Below are 23,469 nucleotides of genomic sequence, written 5' to 3'. Positions count from 1 at the left end.
AGTACTGGACCTACAGTCACCCATCACCGTTACCTTCTCTTTTTGTTTGCTAGAGCACGTGTTGACAGCGCTCGTATCATTACAGGGAGCAGCTTTTGGCAGCGGGCTGCATCCTTGGAAGACAGAGTGCAATCACATCTCCACTTGCCAGTCTGAGCAGCTGTAATACTTGTCATTACTCAGTAGACTACATCTTAAATAGCCTGATACCATTTGCAGAGGAGCTGGAGCTTGGTCAATGAGTAGCTTGCGTGACAGTTCTGCAATGTATTCTCCTGTGTAGATCAGGCACTCAGCAGCAATTAAAGGCTAAGCATCCCTTTATACTAAAATTATAACTAAATTGGTGGTTGTGTCATGACCCGTCTGCTGGTGGAGTTTCACCATCCCTGTTACCTGGCTCGTCTGAGCCTGGCTTCTCTGACCTGGTCGAAATTTCAGAGTAGGTTGTTGGCTGAAACAACTGAAATTCTTTGGTTGGGAGGCAAAGGCAGGAAAAGAATAAATGAGAACTTTTGTAAGCATTTTGTTTTGGCCAGGTTTAACCCTCTAAAGCTGCACGGGTGTCCAAGGGGAAGGCTGTTTTGTGATAATGTGGGGCAAGGTAACATTTCCACCTCTAAAACAGAGGGATAATACTTGCATTGAGAGTTGAAAGGATTAAGCAATGCTTTGAAGATGAAAAGCATTGTTAAGTGCTTCTATAACTTTCAAAATACATGCTGATGTTTCTAGCCAGATAGTAACAAAAGTTACAGGCCCAGAGGGCCTTGAATGTTTTCAGAGGCAGCTCTGCCATCTTAATCCTTTACACTGACTCCATGAAGGAAGCACAACCCTTTGTCATTGTCTTGGAGCTTGGAAGGGAAAAAAAAGGCATTTTGAACCTGAAAACATTAGTTTGCTGGTTGTTACTTTCCTGTTTGGGTTGGTGGTTGTGTTTTTTAATTATATTAGTACTAGCTCAGGTGATACTGTGATGTGTAGAATAGCAAACACCACGGTACAAGCTTCTCTAGATTGATTGCTAAGCATATTATTGAGTTGTTTTACTAATAACTTCTCTGGCCATATGTTTTTTGAAGAACAGATTGTGCACAGGCCAGAGTGACACAGAGATGGGGAGATGTCCAGGGAGGAATCCCTGCTGCCATTGCTCTGGAAAATCCACATTCTTTGAAGATTTCCGGGTGATGGCAGAGAGTTGCAGTCATCAACTGTCCATTTATTTAATCCCTTTGAAAATGGGCACCGATAGGCCACAGTGTTTTTTCCCTAATGGGATGGTCTTGTGGCTAATGGCTGGATTTACGACTTAGAAGAGAGAAATCCCATTTGAGCTGCTCTGCAGACCAGTTGAAATGCCAGAACTGGGGGTTCCATGCTTTTCCCTGCTGCTTTCTGTGGGTATTTACAAATAAATCTGTTGGTGACTGCGAGGTGCTTCCTCGATGTAAAGCACCAGGTCTGAAACCTGGACCTCTGTGGATCCTCAACGACACAATAGCACAGAAAACTGCTTCCCTTTTCTTGCTTTTCCCTTTAGTTTCAGGTTATTTCCAGCTTGTGAAGCCGAAATACAATAGAAAAATGTAAGTAAGGGAAGCTGATAAATATTTGACTGTATCTTTTTTTTTCTTTTAATTATTATTTGGCAGTAGTGTGCACTTCAGTAATAATTACAGAGTAGAAACCAGCGGAGTAAACCCTCCTCTGTTTTACATGATTAAATCTTGGTTTGAATCCAGCTGCAGCAGCCTGGTTTAGGGTGCTCTGAAAGCCCAAGTCTGCAGCAGTTTTTCATCCTGTTCCACACGGATTCTTAGGGTTTTTTTTTCTGGCATGAAACGTTTCAGAAAGACAGGAGAGGTCCTGGTGGAAGGGCAGGGAAATGGCTGCACGTAGGAGACCGAATCTGAATTTTTAATTAGGCTTTGAGTTGTTTCTTCAAAGCAGGAGGACATCGTTAGGATGTAAGTCGTGTTGCATTAGCACAGACTGACATTTCACTTCAAATAGGGCGAAGGCAGCTGTCCTGTGCAGATAAAAGTTGCTGAGTGTGGTGCAGCAAGGTGGGATGGCAGATAATTGCTTGTCCCCTGCACTGCTGTGAGCAAGGAGCCTGCTAGTCGTGGCAGGGACCGGAGGGGTTATTAGCAGCAAGAAATCCAAGTATGCTGTGAAGCGATTGAGAATCTCTCTGCTGTGGCAGGGCTGATAACACATGTGTTAAGAAGGTGCAAAAGTAAATGTAGCATGTGTTAGCCCACCTTTTTCTTGGGTAATACAGCAGAGAAGGGATGGTTCAGTTCCTGACAGCTGAATGTAGCAGAGGGGCTGCTCGGCTGCCGGCAGCTTTGCAAGGGAGCAGAGAGGGAAAAATGGAATGCTTATTGCCAAATACCATCGAGTGCTTCACCTTCCTTCAGACAGAAGGGCAAGATGTGTTTGAGAATGGAAGGAAATGTGAAGCGTTAAAAGGATTTGTGTGTGTGTATCAGTTATTCTTTTATGTCTGTGGATAAAAGGAAGTGTTAACAGATTATTCTTTGTTTGTCAGACTGGTTTGGGTTGGGAGGGAGCTGAAAGCTCACCTAGTTCCAACCCACTGCCACAGGCAGGGACACCTTCCACTAGAGGAGGTTGCTCCAAGCCCCATCCAACCTCACTGTTAAACATTACTAGTATTTGTGCTTGCTTAACAAGGATTGTTTTCAGTCCATCAGTTATTGGTGAAAAATTGGCAAAGAAATGATTTGAGCCTTGTCAGCTCAGTACCCTCGTGTGTGGAAGTGCCCAGCAATGAGGAAGTACCCCAGATTTCTGTATTTCCCTTCTCTGGGTGCTCCATGGTTTGAACTTCCCAAGGTTGGGATATAGGGCTACTTGAGTGTGAGTCTGGCTCTCAGTGAAGCCTCGGAACAGCAATGCTTCTTGGAGCAGCACTTATGGGGGCTTTGCTGGGGACTTCAGAAAAGGTTGGATAATGTCCCAGGAGTGATTTTTTTGTATGTAGTTGAATAGGAAAATACTGACTTCTGGTCTTTTTTCCTGTTTCCTTGTACATGGATAATTACTTACACTTAATTTCTTAAGCTGTGCTTGTTTGATACATCAGCCTTTGTTTTGTATGTCAGAAATTCTGCTGAGGTTTTGACTAACAGCTCTATCACCTCTTGTGTCACAGGCTTATTGCAGAATAAAGTGTAAAACGATAACGTATGAGGGACTGCATTCTGCAGTCATTGTTCTCCTGTAGTATATTGTTGCTCAATAACGTGTAATGTTAATGAGATCTGGAAGGATTTCCTCATGCTCTGTTTCCCATGGAAAACCGAGTTTAACACCATTGATACTGACCCAGTGTGTGTTGTGAGGACATGCCTTTTCTGATATAAAACAAAGTGCACGTGAAGTCATGGCTTGAATCTTGCATTATGTGTGCTCTTCCCCAGAACAGATTTCTGTGTGATTCGATGAGTCTAATTTAGCAGAGGAAATCTGAGTTGAGTTTGGAATAATGATTTCAATGCCACAAATCAATGATATCCATTTCCAACCACATGAAAAGTTTTAATGGAGCCACTTTTATCAACTGCCTGTAAAGTTTCTGTGGAGTCTCCCAAGTGATTTTGCAAAAGTGTATTTGCACAACTACAGTCATGAGTAAAAACAAAGTGTTACATCTCCCTTTACCAGCTCCTCAGGCTGAAGCAGCTGATAAACCCAGCTTCTCACTAGTGCTGTTTCCCTTTGGGCACACGGTTTTACTCAACTTTGACAACGTGATTTGAAGCTGCAACCACTCTATTAGAGCAGAAAAGCCCTGACACCCTTTGAGAAAAGCTGTAATTTCACTTCCAGCATTTCTGTGGAGCTGTCTGACCAGTGCTCTCTGCCTGGTTTTGGCCATCTTTTGCACATACTCCTGCGATGCAGAAGGAGTTTTTGGCTATGCTTGTGATCGTCGCAGGTGGGAATGAGGCCAGGGGAAAAGGCTTTAAAATAGACACATCTGGAAGTTGCCATAAAAGTTTCTAGAAGGTGGGATGCCTTAAGCAGAATTCCTTGCATAGGGTTTTGTGAGTAGTTTTGTGCTGTTTTCTGTGCATTTCAGGCCAGACTGCATATGAAGGTAAGTTCTGCTTGATGGTGATGATATGATGGTACCACACCAAAGGGATTAGGTTCCCCCGTGACCACCCTGTCTCTGGTTCAGTCCCTGCTTCTCTTGCTTTCAGCACAGGAAGTATTAGAAGTATTTCCTCTTAGGCTGTACTTTCACCTCAGGAGTAATATTGAAGAAAACCTGGGGAGGTGTTTGTGGTGACGGGGAGGAGAGAAGGGACAGACCCAAAAATAGCTGTATTGGGAGCCTGTTTGCCTAGAGCAAGCCCAGGCTCTGAGCCAAGGCTGGAAAGAGCTTCCCAGCCCTTGGGAGCTTGTTGGAAAATAAAGGACCCCCAAACTGTGTGTGTCAGGAGCATAAGGTTTTCTCATAGCAGACCCTCCTTTGGTGTGAGGGTAGCATGTGGTACTGAAATGAATGGCAAGTTAGCTAAACATCTTGGTTTTAACCAAATAAGCAGAAGTCTTCACCAGTTCTTCCCTTGAAGCCACGTTAGCACAAGGAAGATCAGCTGTGGGATCCCTGCAAGCTTGTGATTGTTTCTTCTCCTTTCCCTATCCCACGTGATGGTGGATGGGGGTGGAACAGTGCTAGAGCTGCAGGGAGAGGTGTTCAGCAGCATCCAGATGACGGCGTGGCCAGTGGTGACAGCAGAGCTGTTCCGGACCAGGGACCAGTCCATGTCTGCTGTGTATCAGGTAGTGCGTGATAGCGTGGGATGCTTCAGCTCATCGGTGCATCCCAAACCTTGCAGCTGCTTTGGGAATGGGAGAAAGCCCAAGTCCTCAGCAGAGACTGATCACATTCAACTTGCACTACTACTATTTTGCCTCCAAACAGCAAGGAAGAGGAACAACAAATCATGTCATGCTTTTTGGGCTGAAGTAGATGCTGAGATGTTGTATGTGCTGGTAAACATCAGGTGAGGAATGATATTTGGGAATACTTTACAAAGGGCACCTTGGTTTGGCTACAGAGGTGTGTGCTGTGGGAGCAGTATTAAGTTTGCCTGAAGTGTTTGCTTGCAGTGGTAGCCTAGTCAGTGCAAATCAACACAAGGGCAAATGCTGATGGAAGACTGGTATAGAAAGTTGTTTTCAGGATATTTTTCTTGTTCTGTTCATGGTCAGTGAACTGGCATGTTCTTTCCCTTTGCTTTTTCCAATACGGAAGTCTTACGGATTTCTGACTTTGGATTTTGGAGATCTAAACACCATTTGTGGAGGAAAAGGAAGAATCAGGACCTCTCATCATTGCAAGGAGTGCAAAACAGAGGAGGAAAGGCCATTTCAATACAGTGGATCCTAAACTGCAGCTCAGTGTTTTGATAGGAAGCGGGTGCATGGGCTGGAGGTTCCTTTTCCAGCAGACAACAGCTGGCACAGTCAAGTGGGAGACACAAAGACTTGTGTGTAAGGGGAATTTCTTCCTTGTCTTTCATTTCCTTTGCCAGTGGCTATTGAGGGCTCCCAGGTGTGATGTGGGATTTATTCCCTCGGTCTAGCTTGGTGGAGGAAACAATTTACATGGAAAACTGCACCTTGGTGCAGGCAGGAGGACAGGAATAAGGAGTGGGGATGGCTCCTGTGTCACCTTATCCAGCAGCTGTTTTTAAACTACATATTTCAGAGATCTTTGCTCTGTTAGATTCAAATTAGAAAATGTTATTCCTGGATACACAGTCTCTGGTGTCTTGCTTGTAGGAGGTCATGTTTTAAAAAAGGAAAAGGTTAATATTCAAATACATTGCAGGAGGAGGATGAAATCTGAAACTTTTCAAGCTTTTTTAGCTTTAGGTTAGCATCCCTGCCTGTGGTAGGCGTTGGAACTGAATGATCTTAAAGTCCTTTCCAAACCATTCTATGATTCTATGCTTAGGTTGAAAATACAAAGCTAACATCACTTATGTAACCTGCCTTATCCTGTGAGTTACTGCCCAGCAGTGTGATTTGGGGAAAAAATGAAGTCTATTTTTCATTTTGGATTGAAATGAAGCTATAATTTGAAATTATACCATTCTGTCTATTCATTTTGAATCCTGCTGCTGTTGTGTTTTCAGTAGCTGCTCTGAAGGATATGCTTGATAGAAATGAGTGATCGTCTATGTCTGTTTGGTAAGGAAATGAACGTAAGGAATTGTAAAATACTGATTCATCATGATGTCACATAAAAGTAATTTTGCCTCTTCCTTCATATTTATGCATTTATTCAGTAAGTTGTTGACTGTAAGGCTAGAAATACATTTAAAAAAATAGGTTCTGGTAATTGCAGCCTCAGACTTTGAAACGCTGCTTTTTCATATGTATCCAAGAATAGAAAGTCAGCCTCCAAAAATAAATGAAACCCAACATATATTGCCATGGTTTTTGGTGCTTGGAATGGAGAATTTCTCTTTGAGGAGCAGAGGTGCCGTGGCTATTTTGAGAAGGAAAGGCTTGGAGTCAGGATGAAAAGAGTGCAGACCTGCTATGTGAAGGCTCATTTGAAAAGCAGGACCTGCTGTGTGTGCTCTCTGCTTCGAGTTTGTCATCTGGATGATTTAATAGGACCTGAAAATTCCTGCTAAAGGAGAAAGAGAAGCAGCTGGAAAAGGATAATAAAGTCATTAAAAACTGTAGTAGAGAAATGCATTGTTTTGGGATTTTGAGCAACCTGCTTTAGTGGAAGGTGTCCCTGCCCATGGCAGGGAGTTGGAACTGGATGAGCTTTAAGCTCCCTTCCAACACAAACCAGTCCAGGATTCTATGAGTCTTTGAAAACGTAATGAAGGCTGTTGTCCGCTCTGAGCCAAGTTAGATAAGAACTGCTTTGCTCGACATATATACAGTGTAGGTCAGGCTTATTCCAGGCTTTTACCTGTTTTTTATGAATCCACATCTTGATGCAGCTTGCATACAAAATAATGTTATTGTGTGTTTAAGGCCTTTGACCCTGAACCTTGACTCATTGGGAAGTGCAGGGGGTTCCCATGAAGTTGTACTTTGGGCTTTCTTGTGCAGACCAAAGGTGGAGCAGAGCTGGTTTCCAGAATCACTCCACCATTTCCTGAGCTCTCTCTTGCTTGTTCTGTGTTGGTTTTGCTGTTGTGTCTCATGCTTTCCAGTACCATCAGTGTGCTGGAAGCAAATTCCCTGCCCTATTGGCATTGGGTGAGCACTTCTCCTCCTGTGTGTGATGTGTGTGGTGCTGGTGTAGTCAGTTCTCCGCTCTGGTGTGGAAGACAGACACTTCTCTCCCATCAGCACAAGAAATACCACAGTTGTAACACACCTCCTGATATTTTGTGCTTGCTGGAAGGTATCCCCGTGGGACTGGCAGGGATCTGGATAGATGCCTAAGGGCTGTGAATGCGGAGAGCTGAAGCTGTGCAGAGCACTGTCTGCATGACAAAACCCAGCAGCATTGCAACCACCAGCTCTTCCTCTGTCTGCAGCGAGGAGCTGGACTGGGGGTTTGCCACTGCTGCAAGGAGATGACATCTCATTTCCATACTGAAACCAGATTTATAGCCTTTTGGGGATTCTTGCTCTGAAAGAAGGTTAGAACCAATATCAGCATCAGGCCCTAAGTCTGATCATCTGCATGTCCAGAAATACGTATAAACTATTAATATCTTGCTATAGCAAGTCTGGGGCTGGCAGCGTGGCTCGCTGCAGGTCCTGCCAAGGCTGGTATGTGAAGCTGGCTTTTAGCCATACCCATGCTGGTGAAGATTGTCAACTTGTGGCCTTGCTTTGATGCAGAAAGAAAAAAAGGTTCTTTTTTCCCCCGCCACCCTTACCTCTCAGTGGACAAAAACTAACTTGCTTTCTCCCAAGGCTGTCAGGAATTTGTATCTACCTGACTTAGTTATTCTTGGGAGATGCTGAGCCCCGTGGGCAAAGGAAAGGGAAAAAAAAGATGTAGAAAGGGGTGTAATGGAGAAAGTGGATGAAGTGGCTGTTTACTGCTTTGATTTTGATGAGAGCAGGAGCAAATGCTCAGGAATGGCAGCTCACCAATTCCTCCTGATGCCATGGGGAAAGAGCAGGTTCTGATCGAATTTTGTCTTATTTATTAACTACCTAGTTGTCCTCTGAGCATCGTGTTTGGTGCTGGTCAGGGCTTGAACCATCCTTTCTGTTTTATCCCTGAGCAGTACCAAAGGCAGAGTGGTCATAGGCTGAGGTCCCTCTGTGTCACCAAATAGAGAAATGAAAGCACTGAAACATGTTGAACAGAGCTTTGGCTGCCGTTGCGGGTACCAGACCTATTTGAATGTTACTGCGGAGGAGCTGTGAAGCATTCCCAGCTACTCATTTTAAACCCCTCTTTTCTAGTAATAAACTTTAAAATCTTATTGTGCAGTAGTCGAGTTAGTGACTGAGTCTTCACTTTATAATCTCTTTATAAAAATGTATGCACATTAACAGGACTTATTTAATAGACATACTGCCTAGATGAACGGGCGCTTTGTGGAAGGAGGCTTTTGTGTCTTTTCTGGATCTCTCAGCAATTCCTGCCGAGCTTCCCAAGTCTGGCTGACACTGAGCGGCACAGGAAAAGACCTTCTTGCTTTCAGCTTGAATGGAGAATAATGGGGAACGGGATGGGATGGGGGATGGAACCCCCTCCCCAACGCCGAGCGATTGGTACAGGCACTCACCAGCCAAGCATTTAACACGTTCAGTTCTTCCTACCCCCAGCTGGGGCTTTGCATTTGCAATGAGCTCTGTGCTACCCTGGCAGCACAAATGGGGCTGCATCAAACAATAGCTGCTTCCCAGCCCGGTGACATTGAGACAACTTTTCTCAGCCCAGGTAGTCCCTTTAGTTCTGGTTTGGGCCACAGATCAGGTTTGTCTGTAATGGCCACTTACCACAACAGCATCTGATTATTTCTTTATTTCTAAATTGAGATGTTAGTTTTCATCTTCTGCTTAATCTCTCAGCTGGATTTTGGATATAACTTGTTTTGTCTGTGGTTTGCCACAGATTCTTGGCAAGAGAAAGATTTTCTTTCTCAAAAGATAAGCTGCAGGGTCATGGATATGTTCCGTTTGGCCTGGCAAAGGTCTTACTGAGAACAAGAATCTCATGAATCTTTATTCTCATGAGCATCTAATTCTCATTCTTGTGGGTGTCTAATTAAGTTTCCACTAGCAAAAAGAAACTTTAACAAAACAATTCTGAAGTTCTCTGATAAAGGCATCTCCTTTTTCAGTTGTTGCTGATTCACGTGCTCTGTGGGGAAACAAGCAGAGGGAGCTTCACCTTAGTCCTGTTGCAGGGACCCCAGAAAATGTGTTGCAGTTTGGAAACATCTGAGTGAAGATTCACAGAGATCATTAGTAACAAATAAAAGGAGAAGCAAAAATACCCAGACACTTTTCATTAGGATGATAAAGCTGGAGAGATGTGATTGGGATCCTTTGGAATAGAGCTTTTAATTTGCTTAGGTGGTCTGTCCCTGGTGGGAAGGGTAGATGGGCTCTGTGGGTTGAGTTAGTTCTTGCTGGTTGCTGTGCAAATGCTGCTCATGTATTTCTAAGATGAAGAGCTGGGGCCTGCTGGTGGTTGGGTACCTCCAAACAGAGGTGTGTTGATAGCAGTAGCTCTTGCAGGGCACCTCATCTCTGCTTCTTGCCTTGGAGCCCAGCTGCCCATCTTTACCCTATTCCTTGTATTCGCTGTTGGTTTTTCAGCTGCAGTCACAGCTGGAGACTCCATCACTTCATGAAAGAGCATAAGCTGGTCTGTGGCTTGAGTTGAGTGTCTGCAGGTTCCCCCTAAGGGTAGAGCACTGGGTTGTGCGGCGGCTGAGAGCGAAAGCTGGGATTTACACCCAGGTATCTTCAAAGAGGATTGAAGGTATTAAACTGGAGAATGTTGCAAGAGGAACATGCGTGGCCAGAGTGAATCAGGGGTGAAAGGCAGTGGGCTGTGCTCTCTCTGTGTTCCTGTGTGACTTGAAGACACTTCTTGCCTTAGGAGAAACCAAGATGTTAGGCATTGATGTCATCGTTCTAATTGAGAATTGAAAAAGCTTTTAGAGACAAATCGCTCAACACCTTTTTGCCAGCAGCCCCATCATGAGCAGGTAGGATTTCTCTGTATAAAACCAAATAAAGAGCCAACCTGCTTATTTTTCTATAAAGGCTTAATCCCTTTCTAGGTGTACTTGTAAATGGGTGCATTCCGGGTACTGTGCACTTTGCTCAACCTCCTCTTGCCAAAGAAAAGCTCTCACATAAGTGATACCTTTGATTTACTTCCTCCTCTAAGAGGACAACTGTCTTTCCCTGTTAGTCCCCACATTTAACTCTGTGTTTAATGAAGTGCGTTATGTGGGTGTATGTGCAACCTTATGGTATCTTTCTCTCTCCCTCTGGCAAAGGACTAAGTTGTTCTTAAGTCATTATCTTTATTTACTACCCATCTTAAGGATAAAAACTCCCTGGTTTGTGAGCTTTCCCATAGTATTTCTTTTTCAGCTTTGAGTACTCACTTTGCTTCCTTAGATAGAATGAACCTGGAATTTCTAAGAGCCTGTGTTTGTGGTGTGTTAATTTAAAGAAGAAGCAGTTGTGTTCTGCAGGGTTCAGAAACTGGAGATGGCAGCCCCAGTTGCTGGAATCAGAAACTAAAGGTTTCCCCAATAATGTGGATAAACATAAATTGACAGTTTTCTGCTCCAGAGTGTCCCTGTTGCAAATTAGAGTTCCTCAAAAACATGGCATTATTAAAACGATCACTTGGACTGTGACTCATTTAGTAAATAACCGCCTGTTGTAAGGTGGAGCTGAGGTTTTACATTCAGAACTTGTGGGAAAAAAATCCTTCCCTGTGAGGGTGCTGAGGCTCTGGCGCAGGGTGCCCAGAGAAGCTGTGGCTGCCCCATCCCTGGCAGTGTTTAAGGCCAGGTTGGACACAGGGGCTTGGAGCAACCTACTCTAGTGGAAGGTGTCCCTGCCCGTGGCAGGGGTTGGAGCTGGAGGAGCTTTAAAGTCCCTTCAACCCAAACCAGTCTGGGATTCTATAAATAAAGTAATTTCAGATTAAGATTAGCAGGAACTTCATCAGGAGCATGGAGCAGGGACTTCCCAGCAATCACCCGAGTAGTCTATTGTAGTACCTTGCATGTGGGCTCATGATAAACGTTCTTGTTAACATCATGCTAGTTTCGGAGGAATATTATATGAACACCTCACCTTGCACTGGCCCTTCCATGTGCACGGGCTTGTTGCACAGATGTGGTGTTACCTGTACCCTCAAGCAGCTGGTTGAAATTTGTCACGTTGGTGAATTTGGTGTCTTTCGTATGGTTTTTGTGGCCTTACCAGTCAAGTGCATCTCTTATCTAATACTGAAATTCAGCCAGCCTGAACTGGTTTTGCAGAAGCCAGAGGTATTTGAGGTTATTAGTTTCTAAAAGGAGGTATTTGGAGTAGGTAAAGACCTGAAACTTCTATGTGTTGATAGCAATCCCCTATCTAACTATCTATCTAATGCTTTTCTATCCTACTTGATAGTGAAATACCTGGAGAAACACAGTGTCTGCTGTACAGTAGTACTACTAACTACAAAAAACCTCCATGTTCTGAAAGCTTGATGGATTACTTTAAATTTTTCATTATTTCATTGCATATTTGCTGCAGGTTTTGTGTTCTTCACGTTTGATCTTCGCTTTCTTTAGGGGAGAGTTGCACGTTGAATTGAAAATCAGGTTTCTAGTTTGTCAGATGAAGAAGTCTCATGAAGAATAGTATTTATTTCTTCTTTAACAGCCCCTGCGTGCTTTGCAGCCTGGGATAACAAGCCTTTTATTTTGTTTTCATCACAAACCCCCCACTATTATTGTTATTACTATTTTATTTTTGGTGACTAAAAACCGAAACAGGAAATGACCCGAGACACAGTTTCCATGACACCCTCTCACTTGAATCCAGTTTTCCAGAACATGAAAGGCCTCAGCAGCCTTTTGATAGTGAGCAGCTAATTGGGTGGCTGATAGAGGCAGGTTTTTCTCTGTGGAAAAAAGAAAGGAGGAAAGAAGTGGAACAGCTGTGTTTTGGTACATATGTATAATCCCAGATAAAACTCTCCAAGGACAAGGCAATACAGCAATGCTTCAGTGAAAGGGAAATTAGGAATCTCTGAAAGCATAAATATGGCTTTTTTTTGGGGAGCTTGTATTTAAAATCAAAATCTGCTGGAATGAGTGTGTTACTAAGCAATGGATTTGTAAAATCAGAAGAGAACCTCTTGCTGTGTGTGAAATGTGGTGGTGGGTTTTGTTTCTAGGCAAAACCCAAGGAAAAGGCAACGTGCTCAGGTTTCTTTGCCTTTTCCTTTGCTCAGTGTGTTAGAGAAATTTGTCTTTTTGGAATATAAATTTAAATCTGAGAAGTCCCTTCTGCTGATACTGGGGATGCTGATGAGGGTGTTCATGTGTAATCTCTGCCTTCTAAGACATGCTAAAGGTGATAAATATTTGAAATAGAGTGAAATACTTAACCCATTTTGATAAATGGCTTACATGCTAGGTAATATAACAGATTAAATGCTTGATATTCAGACAGTTTTAAATGAAGTTTATTTTACTTTCTAGGACTTGACATGATACAAAGTGCAGGTTCCCTTTACCCATGTAACTGGATAGAAAATGAGAGTACAGATGATGCAATCCTCCCTTGTTCGTTTTTCCCTCTGCCATCCCACTTAGTTTGGGATCTCCAGATGCCTGAACAAATTATTTCTCCTCCCAAAGTGGGTGTTTTAAGTTGATAAACCTGTGAGGCTGTTACTGATTGATGTCTGGCAGCTAGTTTTGATTTGAGGGACAAGTTCTGAAGGAATCCTAATGAGTTGGGTTGTTGAACAAGGTGTGCTCGATGAGGGTGCAGTTTCTATGTGATACTGGAACACCTACAGAGGCTTCTCCTACAGAGTGTGTAGGTGTTACAGTGCTGTTGCATTTTATCTCTCTTAAAACATAGGCAGTGTGCTTCAATTGATTGCTTTTGGTTTATTAACTGTTTGTAACATTGTCCCATCCAGATACTGAAGTGAGAAACTGTGGACATTGTCCCATCCCTGTGGCAGTGTTCAAGGCCAGGTTGGACACAGGGGCTTGGAGCAACCTGCTCTAGTGGAAGGTGTCCCTGCCTGTGGCAGGGATTGGAGCTGGATCAGCTTTAAGGTCCCTTCAAACCCAAACCATTCAGTCATTCCATCATATTAGGTTTTAAATGTTGGTTTAGGTTCATGATGAGAGGAGGTGTGAAGGACAGCTTCACTTGCAGTCTTACTGAGTACACTTTTAGATTTACTCCTGTGAAGCTGTGAAGAAGTGGCTTTGAGCTGTGGATTCAGACACAGGCTGTGGTTAGATGTGGTAGATGATGGCACATCCAGCCTCATGGCTGGCTACTGTGTGTAGAGGAGGTTGTTCTCTGGGCACATCTGCCCACCGTATCAGGCCTGGGATTGCAGAGGAACTCATAAGAGCTTGCTTTGTTTTCAGCCGGGATCGGTCAAACTGACTCATCCTACAGCCTTGTGGCTTAGTTCTGATAGCAAACCATGTCATGTGTTCAGGAGGGTTACAAAAGTTGTGCGGATCCTGCCTGCTAAGAGGGTCTTGCTTGCCCCTCCGGTGCCACCAGGCCTGTGGTCCATGCCTTGGGCTCTCTGAGCTGGCTGCACCTACCCGTGCAGTAAAACATGACTCCTTTCCCCCATCCTGAGATGTGCCTGAGCTTTCAGGAATGGTTGAATGGTTTTTTATGGCTTCCTCCTCCTTCAGTAGGTGTTTTTCTGTCCAGATGGAGAAGATAATTGCCTTATCCAGTGTGTTTCTTGCCACTGTGCTGGGGTTACTTTGTTTTCCTGTGAAGTTTTGGATATCTGGAAGGGAAGGCTGTTGTAGGAGTGGTTTCAGGTCATGGTTGGCTTGGGACCTTGCGTGCTCTCCACAGCCATGTGGTACCCTGTTGGTCCTGGAAGCTTTTGTTTTCTCCTTCTGAACTTTAAATGCAGAATGTGCCATCTAGGTTTGCATACTTCAAACTAAGTGAAATAGTTATGGTAATAGTAATGGTTTTATTGCCTGAATATCAAAGCAGTCCTTTTTTCTTCTGAATGCAGGAGATGAGGCTCTCCCCACTGAAAGCCATCTAAGCCAACAGTTGTTAGTCTTTCACAAAGAAAGACATTGGTGGTTCCTGAACCTAAAAATCCACTGAACCATCGGTAAACAACCAACAGGAGATGGGTCTGGAGGAAATTGGCACAGCTCTAGCTGATTTATTTAAGACCTTTCCACCACTACATCATGCACTGGTGACTTCTGCAGTTGTAAGGAAGCAGCTCACTGTCTGAAAGGGCTGCTTCAAAATGAATAAATGAACCCCTCTAAAACCAGCTTGACTGCTGGTGTTGGGCAGCTCTTTCTGCCTTCTCCAATGAAGATCTTATTAGGCTATATCTGCAGTCCTGCTGCCAGTTTCCCGCTGCAGCTCAAGCCCAGGGGACTGCTCATTAGCTCCCTGCCTGCCTGTGAGAGCAGAGCAAGTAGGATGAATCCAGGAAGAAAAGGCCGTGGTGTGACACTATGGGAATGCAGGTGGGCAGGAATGACACTAACGTGCTAATGGTGCTCCTCGCAGGGGGCTGGCTGCTCTCTGCAATTCCAGTGTTTGCTGCTGTCATAATCCCAGTGGGTTTTCACCAGCTCTTCCCAGCTCTAATGACAGCGCCTCTAATATTGGGGTTTATGTGAGGATTTGGAGAGTGTTTTGTGAGGATTTTGAGAAATAAGTGCTCCCTGCTTCAGGAATTGGAAAGTATTTCTTTATTGATGAACAAAGCTCAGTGTTCATACCTGAAAGGCAGAGAGAGGGTTGTATATTCCTGTGCATCTCTGACAGTCCTATGGGTCCTGCCACCCCAGGGATCATCCCTCTTTTTTTTTTTCTGTCCCTTTCTTGTGACAAATTCATTTGCTCAGAGATTAAATAAAATCAACCTGCAAATAATTGTGAAATTCAACGCTAAAGAAAACAAGCATTTCATAGAGATGCTGTTGCCAGAGTGCTGCTAAAATGGGTTTATTCTCAGGAGTAGTTTATATGTTCAGCAAGCAGGAAATATGTACCTTTTTTAACATTTATCTTCAGAACAAGTGGAACAATAAGTGCTTAATAAGGGTGTTTGTCTTAAATGCAGCTATTCAGGGCCCTGTAGAACAAATAAATTGGAGACTAAGCAAAATGCAGTTTAGCTACAGGAAAGATAAAGTTGAGAGGCAAAAATGGGAACTGAGGGCTCGATTTTTGCTAGTACTGGTCTACATCACTGCAACGGTTTAAGTGCCTCAAGGGGGTTGCAAATGTGATTTATTTACATTGAAAGGGTCTTGTATACTTCCAGCACAGCACAAAGCAATGAGTAAATGAGTATTAGGCTTAAAAACTGCCTGATGGACTTTATGTTTCATCAGCTGTATCACTTGGTGAATATTGTTTTTAGCAATCATTTTTCTTGCAATATTGCTGGGTGATGATTTCATGTCCAGCTGCGTTATGTTGGTTTCTGGAAGTTAGATTGCACTGTGCCACTCCTGTTTCATAAAGCTCATCTCTTTGTGTAGTAAATTTGGGTAGAATCCGCCACTTTCCACAGTGCTGGCAGCTCAATGATACTTACTTAGTGATTCTGTGGTCCATCAAACACTTGACATCCCTCAGGCACTAACAATGTTGGTACGTACAGTGTGGGCTTGGTGTTGCAGCTGTAGAACTTCAGAGGTTCCTTCCTTTGTTGTTTGCTCCATCTCTCCCCTGAGGTTTGCCTCACTAATAGTGGTGTTAGTGCAGCTATGTGGGGGGCTGTAGTATAAACTGGATCCTTAAAATGAATCCTTACAGGCATTCAGCTCAGCCCCAGCAGACAGTGGTGCTGGCATAGCAGAAGTGCTAGGGTGAATATTTCTTAAGGCAGGTTGGCTGCTTATGCCCATGTATATATGACTACACAATTTGAGGTAAAGAATAATTGGGGTTTAAATTTGCCAGTTAAAGACAGGTGATGATTCTACGCCAGCCTTCAAAAATTTGTCCTTCAGAGGCTCATTCTCATTTGTTTTGGTATGAAAAGTGTGTTGTACTGGTAAGTGATGACCTTAGAAGAGACAGGTTCCTTCAGGAGAGAGAGCTTCCACCCATCAAATACTTCTGTAGCTCAAAGCTCTGTTACAAGCAGCTGGAAGATCCGCCTCACACTTGTGCTGGTTGCAAAAGCCTGAGGTTAGAGCATGCCTTCTCTCCTTGGAGAGATGGAATAAATGCTCAGAACACTTTGGGTTGGTTTTTAACCAATACATATGCTTACATTAGGGCTTTGTCAGCAGTTGAATCTGGCAGTGTTGGGGTTTTTTGGTTGTTGTGTTGTTTGGTGGCTTGTTTCGCTTGGTTTCCACCATATATCTTTCAGGTTTGTTTTGGTTCTTGAACAGGACATGGCAAACTCTTCAAGCAACCCTAATTCTGCAGATTGTAAACTTAAAATGGCATTGACAATGTAGAAATGGCTTATCTTATTTTGTGCACTCTTTCAACAAGGAACATGTCACAAACTAATCCATGAGCCTCCTTTCCCGCACTTTCATGTACATTTTGATGGTTTTATTGTATCAGTTTCCTACTCTTTTTTCAGTTATCTATTTTAATTGAGGGGAGCACTGATGTTTCCACTATAAAATAACAGATTAGAGTTGGAGGTGTTACAGTTCAAATTATGTTTTAATTACCAAGGTTAAAGATGCTGCGAGGGCTGGAGCAGCTCTGCTCTGGAGCCAGGCTGAGAGAACTGGGCTGGGGCAGCTGGAGAAGAGAAGGCTCCTGAAGGAGGGACCTTAGAGCAGCTCCAGGGCCTAAAGGGGCTCCAGGAAACCTGGAGAGGGGCTTTGTGCAAGGGCCTGTAGGGACAGGCCGAGAGGAATGGCTTTAACCTGCCCCAGGGGAGACTGAGATGAGCTCTGAGGCAGAAGCTCTTCCCTGTGAGGGTGCTGAGGCGCTGGCACAGGGTGCCCAGAGAAGCTGTGGCTGCCCCATCCCTGGCAGTGTTCAAGGCCAGGTTGGACACAGGGGCTTGGAGCAACCTGCTCTAGTGGAAGGTGTCCCTGCCTGTGGCAGGGGGTTGGAGCTGGAGGAGCTTTAAGGGTCCCTTCCAGCCCAAACAAGTCTGGGATTCAAGGATTGTTTGGAAAGAAAACCCAAGGACACAATAGGTCATTTGTTTTATGGCCGCTTCTTTCACAGTTTGCAGGGAGCTGTGCTTTGTACGAGCAAAGTTAAACCAGAAACTTTCCTGATAACTTTTGGGGGTCTGAGTAAGCAGGGATGTGTAGAGTGACATGGTACAAGGTTAGGGAGGGTAGGAGGAAAGTACTTACTTACTTTTGGTTTGGAAAAGAGACTCTCTGAATTGTCAGCACTCCAGGATCAAGCAACTAAACCTTCCAAAACCCTTTAGAGCTGACAAGCCAACCCAACCCAAACCAGGACACCATCTGGAAACGATTCTCTGCTTCGTTCTCTGTAGGGGTAGTGTAATGAAATAAAAAAAATTCCAACTCCTTCTAATTGTAGATTTTATCATGCAGATGTGTTCTAGGCTTTAAAGGACTGTGATGGTTTTGCTTTGACTTTCATGCTTTGAAGAAAACCTGTGTGTCCTCACTGCTTTGGTTGAACAGAGGAGCAGCTTCCAGCAAGCCATCAGCTTTTCAAGTCACTTTTATGATTGTGAATAGGTGGAAATTGGATGCAAATACATGAAGAAATCTTGGATTAGCGTAAGCAACCAGTGATTGCTGTGTTTATCCTGTGGAATACCTTCCTAAACTGTTTTAAAGTTGTGTAATTATTCATCTTCAGCTGATAGACTTGGATATTTCCTGGCTGGCTGCTGCATGCTCAGGGAGGATTGTGTTAGCATTCCACTTTTTTGTAGCTTGATGCAAAGGTCACCACCTCGTAATTCCTACCATGTGGAACAGAGCACATACAGCACTGTGTTTTCTGTCTGGATAATTTATGGTTTTGTTAGATAATACCCATACTGGAAACTTCCCTTTGTGGATGGGAGTGCAAGAGCAACGGGGCAGGGAGCAGCTGGAAGCTAAGTGTGGGACATGGGGACAAGGGACACTGCAAAGGCAGAGGTGTTGTCTGGAGGTGTGGAATACATGGGGGTGTGAATTGGTGGCCTTTGCTTCCCACTTAGTGATATTGTTATAATTGTCACATCATGATTTTTACTTATAAAATACATATATAGTGTGAAAGTGTAAATCCTCCACCAATAAGATACAGTTGCTTTATATTGCTACTTACTATTCAATCATTTGCAGTGTAGGGAGAAGCAGGAGCACACCACAGAATCATAGAATCCCAGACTGGTTTGGGTAGGAAGGGACCTTAAAGCTCCTCCAGCTCCAACCCCCTGCCACGGGCAGGGACACCTTCCACTAGAGCAGGTTGCTCCAAGCCCCTGTGTCCAACCTGGCCTTGAACACTGCCAGGGACGGGGCAGCCACAGCTTCTCTGGGCACCCTGTGCCAGCGCCTCAGCACCCTCACAGGGAAGAGCTTCTGCCTTATGTAAACATCATATTGTTTAAACCCCTGATTTAATGTGTCATGAGACACTAAAGGAAGGTCTTTGCCTTGCATGGAGATGGGGCTTTCAAAATCTTCAGAAGATTTGATTTTTCTTTATATGAAATACGTTTTTCTCTGACTTCTTCCTAACCCTGAAATTCGTGCCATTACTGCATCTTCATCATACCTATTGTAGGATGGACATTCTTTTTTGGAATCTTTTAAACTTTTATATTGCCTGATGCTTTTGATTTCATAACATTAGCCATCTGTTTGTATCCTTGTCGTATTTAAGAATGAAAAGATGTAGGAAGAATTAAAGTCAAGCTGGGGAGGTGAGACAAGTGCTAAGGTGCTTTCAGCTTAAGTCTGTTGGTTCTCAGTGTCTTTGCATAGCGAAAACTGTATTGTGAAAACACACATTTAAATAGTGCCATGGAGATCTTTTGGATATTAAAATACAGATTCCATGGTGAAACAGGGAGATGAAGCTCATTTGTGGGTATCAGCAGATTATTAATTTATTAAAGTCAAAATTTATTCATTAATTTAAGATAAATCATGGTAGCAGCATAACAAAAAGTCTCGTGTCCTATAAATCTTACCCCCCTTCCACCTACTTTCTGACAGTCACATACTGACACCAGTGTAGCAGTAACTGTGTTTGACAACAGGAATATTTATTCCCAGAGTACCATTAATGTACTTCAATTCTGTCTACATTATTTCTCCTCAGTGTCTGAACTCTCTAATCCCGATACCAAAGTGGATTACAGTGTCACTTCCACATGTTCAGCCAGATGTGCAACACGCAGATAATTGCCCTTAAAAGCAAAAGAAAGGAATTTATTTAGGTTGCTGAGCTGGAGGTGGTCTCTGTACAGCCTTAAATCCTTAATTCAATTTCAGGTTTGCAGGCAGGGCTTGTGTGGCCTCGCTTCATGTGCAGTTTATCATCGGATGCTCTGCTTCCACCGGAGTAATATTTTTCTGCCTATTCAGCACAAGTCATCATGTATTCATCAATATAGTAATTATATCCTAAAATGCTTCGAAAGAATTCCATGCTTTAGTAAGATATTGTTTGCTCTAATGCAGCAGCTTTGCATTGAGATTTCGTATTGCTGAATTTGATGAACTTCAATAAATGAAAGCTTGGCTGATTTACTGAAAATGAAATAAAACCTATTTTGAGGAAGAAGATGATCTTAAACATTCTAATTTGAAATCCCCTTTGACTGATACATATTATATGTGCACAGAAGCCTCCTCAAAAATGTAATATGAATGAACAGTAGGGAACCTTGCAGTACTATAAATCATTGAGATTTTATAATATCAAGTGCAAATGTCTGCCAAGAGATTCTTGATTCTTTTTAATGAAGATGACACTTGTACACACGATCAGCATGACTGCTTCTTAAATAAGAGGGTTCACATAAGTAGTATCTTCTGCAGGAAATCACAGCAAAGATGTATTTTTAGTGAATGAGCAGCTTTTTCTCCAGAGGTTCCAAAATATTTTATTTAGACAAAGTTAAACATGAATTGAAATTAAAGGAAAAGGTCAAATAATTCTCTTCTGTTTTAAAACAGGAATGGTTTTAGTTGTGTTTATTTTCCAGGAGCAGTGGAGATTGCTTCATACTTTGTAGATGCTTTATGAAAAAGCAGCTTGTAATAATATTTACAGAAGAAATGAAAAATAGCAGTTGCCTCTGTCATTGTTTTAATATTCACAATGTGTGTGTGCACGAGTCCTCTTTGATCTTTTCGGTAGGTACAACCCAAATGTCCGTGACATCCTATCAGGAAAGGAGTTAATTCTGCCATTATAAATTTCCTGGCTTCTTGTTTTCTGGAAAGCTGGTTCCTTCCAATTCAAATTCCTTTTCCACAGTGATAATCTGCTCCCGAATTTTGTTGTCTGCTCTGTTCCTCCTGTCTTCACATTGTTGTGCTGTGTGGACCATAAATTATAAGGCTGTGTGGATGCGCAGGGTCCTGGAAGGTGCGTGGAGCAACTATGTTGTGTGGTTTAGGTGGCGAAAGATGAATCTGATGTCAGTCAATTGGAGGATTCCATTCTGTCCTCTACAGCTGGGCTCAGTCATAGAACCATAGGATGGTTTGGGTTGGAAGGGACCCTGAAACTCATCCAGTTCCAACCCCTTGCCACGGGCAGGGACGCCTTCCACTATAGCAGGTTGCTCCAAGCCCCTGTGTCCAACCTGGCCTTACAAAGACTTCAGAATAAGAGCTTGCTGAAGCTCATGGTAGAACAGATCTGCTGGACCTGGAGTAGTGTGTATCTATCTCTCTTGAAAATTCCAGGACAAACAGTGGCAGATCTGGAATAGCCTCAACAGAAAACACCTCCTGCTGTGACTCAGGGGATGTTGGGCTTTCATGTGAAACCACAGGAATCTGACCACATGGGCAAGAGTATTCCATACATTGAAGTAACTGCAAAAAACTCTTCCATTGACAAAGGAAAAGGTGCTTATGTGGAACTGACAAAATCCTGCATTGTAATCTGAGGTGTCATCTTCAGACAGGTGAAAAATGCCTTGAGAGAGAGTTTTGAAGTGGAATTCTTGCAAACTCCAACTGCTAATTTCTAGCAGCCGTTTTCAAACACAGGAATCATTCAGATGTTGTTCATCTCAGTATTGTTAATCAGCAGCTCATCAGAAGAGTGTCTACTCGGACTTCTAAGCTGAGGCTCAGCTACTTGTGTTTGTAAGTTAGTTACAAGAATTTCAGCAAACCTAAGGCTGAAATCATTATTCTTAGCTAGGAAATACTCCAGGCTGTTCATTCAACAATAGTGAATGACACTTGTTTGCATGGTGTCTATTTATTATATTTATTTAAGACGATTTAAGATGATTGCCAGTATTCAAGTAATTAGTCAAATTCTGGTTTGTGTTCTGATTTTTTCATAAGCCTATTGTGTTATTTAGTCTTCCCTTCTTGCAATATGATTTATGTTAAAGCTGCTGTTGTGGCGAGAGAAGCAAGCAGAGCTGAGGTTGTTTCTATGTTATGAAGCCCTGGTTAAATGACTTCCTCAATAATGACAGTACTTGTCAGGGAGTCTTGGAGACCAGTATTGTCTCTATAAAATTGTGTATTTAAATGTGAAATCATCAAATCATAAAATCAACCAGGTTGGAAAAAGACCTTTATGATCATCAAGTCCAACTATTAACCCAGCCCTGCCAAGGCCACCACTAACCCCTGGCACTGAGGCCTCGGCTACCCGGGCTGTGAACACTTGCAGGGATGGTGACTCCAGCCCTGCCCTGGGCAGCCTGTTCCAATGCCTGAGCACCCTCTGGGCAAGGAATTGTTCCTCAGCTCCAGCTAAACCTGCCCTGGGGCAGCTTGAGGCCGTTTCCTCTTGTCCTATCAAGATCTTCTACTAAGAAGGAGAAAAATAACTGTTACAATTGAACCCAGGACACCTCTTGATACCTCTTGTCCTGTTTAACTTAAATAGTTGTACTTACCTGAATAGCCCCCACCTGAACACTGCTAATGTTAAGTGAACTTGGACTGTGTAGTGTTCTTCATTTGGAGAAGCGGACACAAGAGTTGATATGTGAGCTCTCTCTGTTGGGGAGACCCACTATAGACATGGAGAAGAGAGGTATGCCAAAGAGCCACCTCTCTCCTTTTTTATTGGGGTGACTTTCTTTGTAAAGACAAAGTGAGACCACTAGAAAGTGAAATATGAAAAAGCTCTTTTGCTTGGTGCCGAGCACACCTTGCTCTGCTGCAGCAGGTCCCTCTGGCCCGAGCTCTCTTCATCTCAGCAGCTGCTTCCATGGAACCATCCCATCCTCTGGGACCCACAGGCAGGACTCTGGAGGCCCACCCTTAGCTTACAGCCTCCTCAGTTTGTAGAACAATGAAGGGCAAGATAAAGGGCTCTTCTTTCCAAAACAGCTGATGATTTTTTGCTCCCAAAGGCTGGATGTAGAAATTCTCATGGGATGGATGGATAACTTGGCAGGAGTGCTACAGAAAACTCTGAGGCGAGTTTTACTCTTCTTCAGTGCCTTCCCTCATTAAATCTGGAGCTTGCTTTCCTCTTTCTGGGTTGGAATCCACTCTGCTCTTGATTAACACTGGAGGTTTTGTTTGAGTTTTAGTTGTTGGTTGGGTTTTGTTTCTTCTTTCCTCCCCTCTCTTTCATGTAAATGATGTCTTGCTATTTTGCTTGCTTTTTTCTTTTTTAATTAGAAGAATAAATGCTTGCATTCATGCACAAATTGCTTTGATGTGCTGCAGGAATTCAATTCACGAGCCTCCCTTAGTCTCAATCTTTAATTTACTCTTTTTTTTGTGCACGATAACATCTAATGGCTCTGCTCTTTCCAGAAGATTCCATTGGTTTTCTGCAGGTTGCTCCTACCTCCTTCTGTGTCCAGAGATAACAAATTAAACATGAGGAAGAACGATCAGCCAGCTCCATTGAGCCTTCCTGGAGGTTTTGTGTCACCAGGGGTGACTTGTGCTGGACCACAGCTCTCTGGAAGAGGAGGGGAAAATAATCCTTGGGACTAACTGACCTCCATTGAGCAAGAGATGGGATGCTGGATGCCATGGGCCAGCCCTGCTCCTCTGGCCATTGTCCTGCAGAGTGTGGGGGTTATCACTGACCTTGATGAGCTCTAACAATGCACTT

At 43.4% G+C, this 23,469-nt stretch overlaps 1 protein-coding gene across 1 annotated transcript in view; it reads left to right on the top strand.

Annotated features, from left to right (window-relative positions):
• Positions 1-4,695: 4,695 nt before the first annotated feature.
• CACHD1 (cache domain containing 1) overlaps positions 4,696-23,469 on the top strand; it is a gene marked incomplete at its 3' end in the record, with an annotated part of 93,064 nt that continues 74,290 nt past the window's right edge. The window contains exon 1 of the mRNA XM_010023414.1: positions 4,696-4,827. Coding sequence (XP_010021716.1) covers positions 4,696-4,827 — 132 coding nt within the window. The remainder of the gene's footprint in view (positions 4,828-23,469) is intronic.

This window comes from Nestor notabilis, unplaced genomic scaffold (assembly GCF_000696875.1).
Source record: "Nestor notabilis isolate BGI_N333 unplaced genomic scaffold, ASM69687v1 scaffold3790, whole genome shotgun sequence".
Lineage (NCBI taxonomy): Eukaryota > Metazoa > Chordata > Aves > Psittaciformes > Psittacidae > Nestor > Nestor notabilis.
The sequence above is the reverse complement of the archived record's forward strand: the minus strand, read 5'-3'. Positions and strand labels throughout refer to the sequence as shown.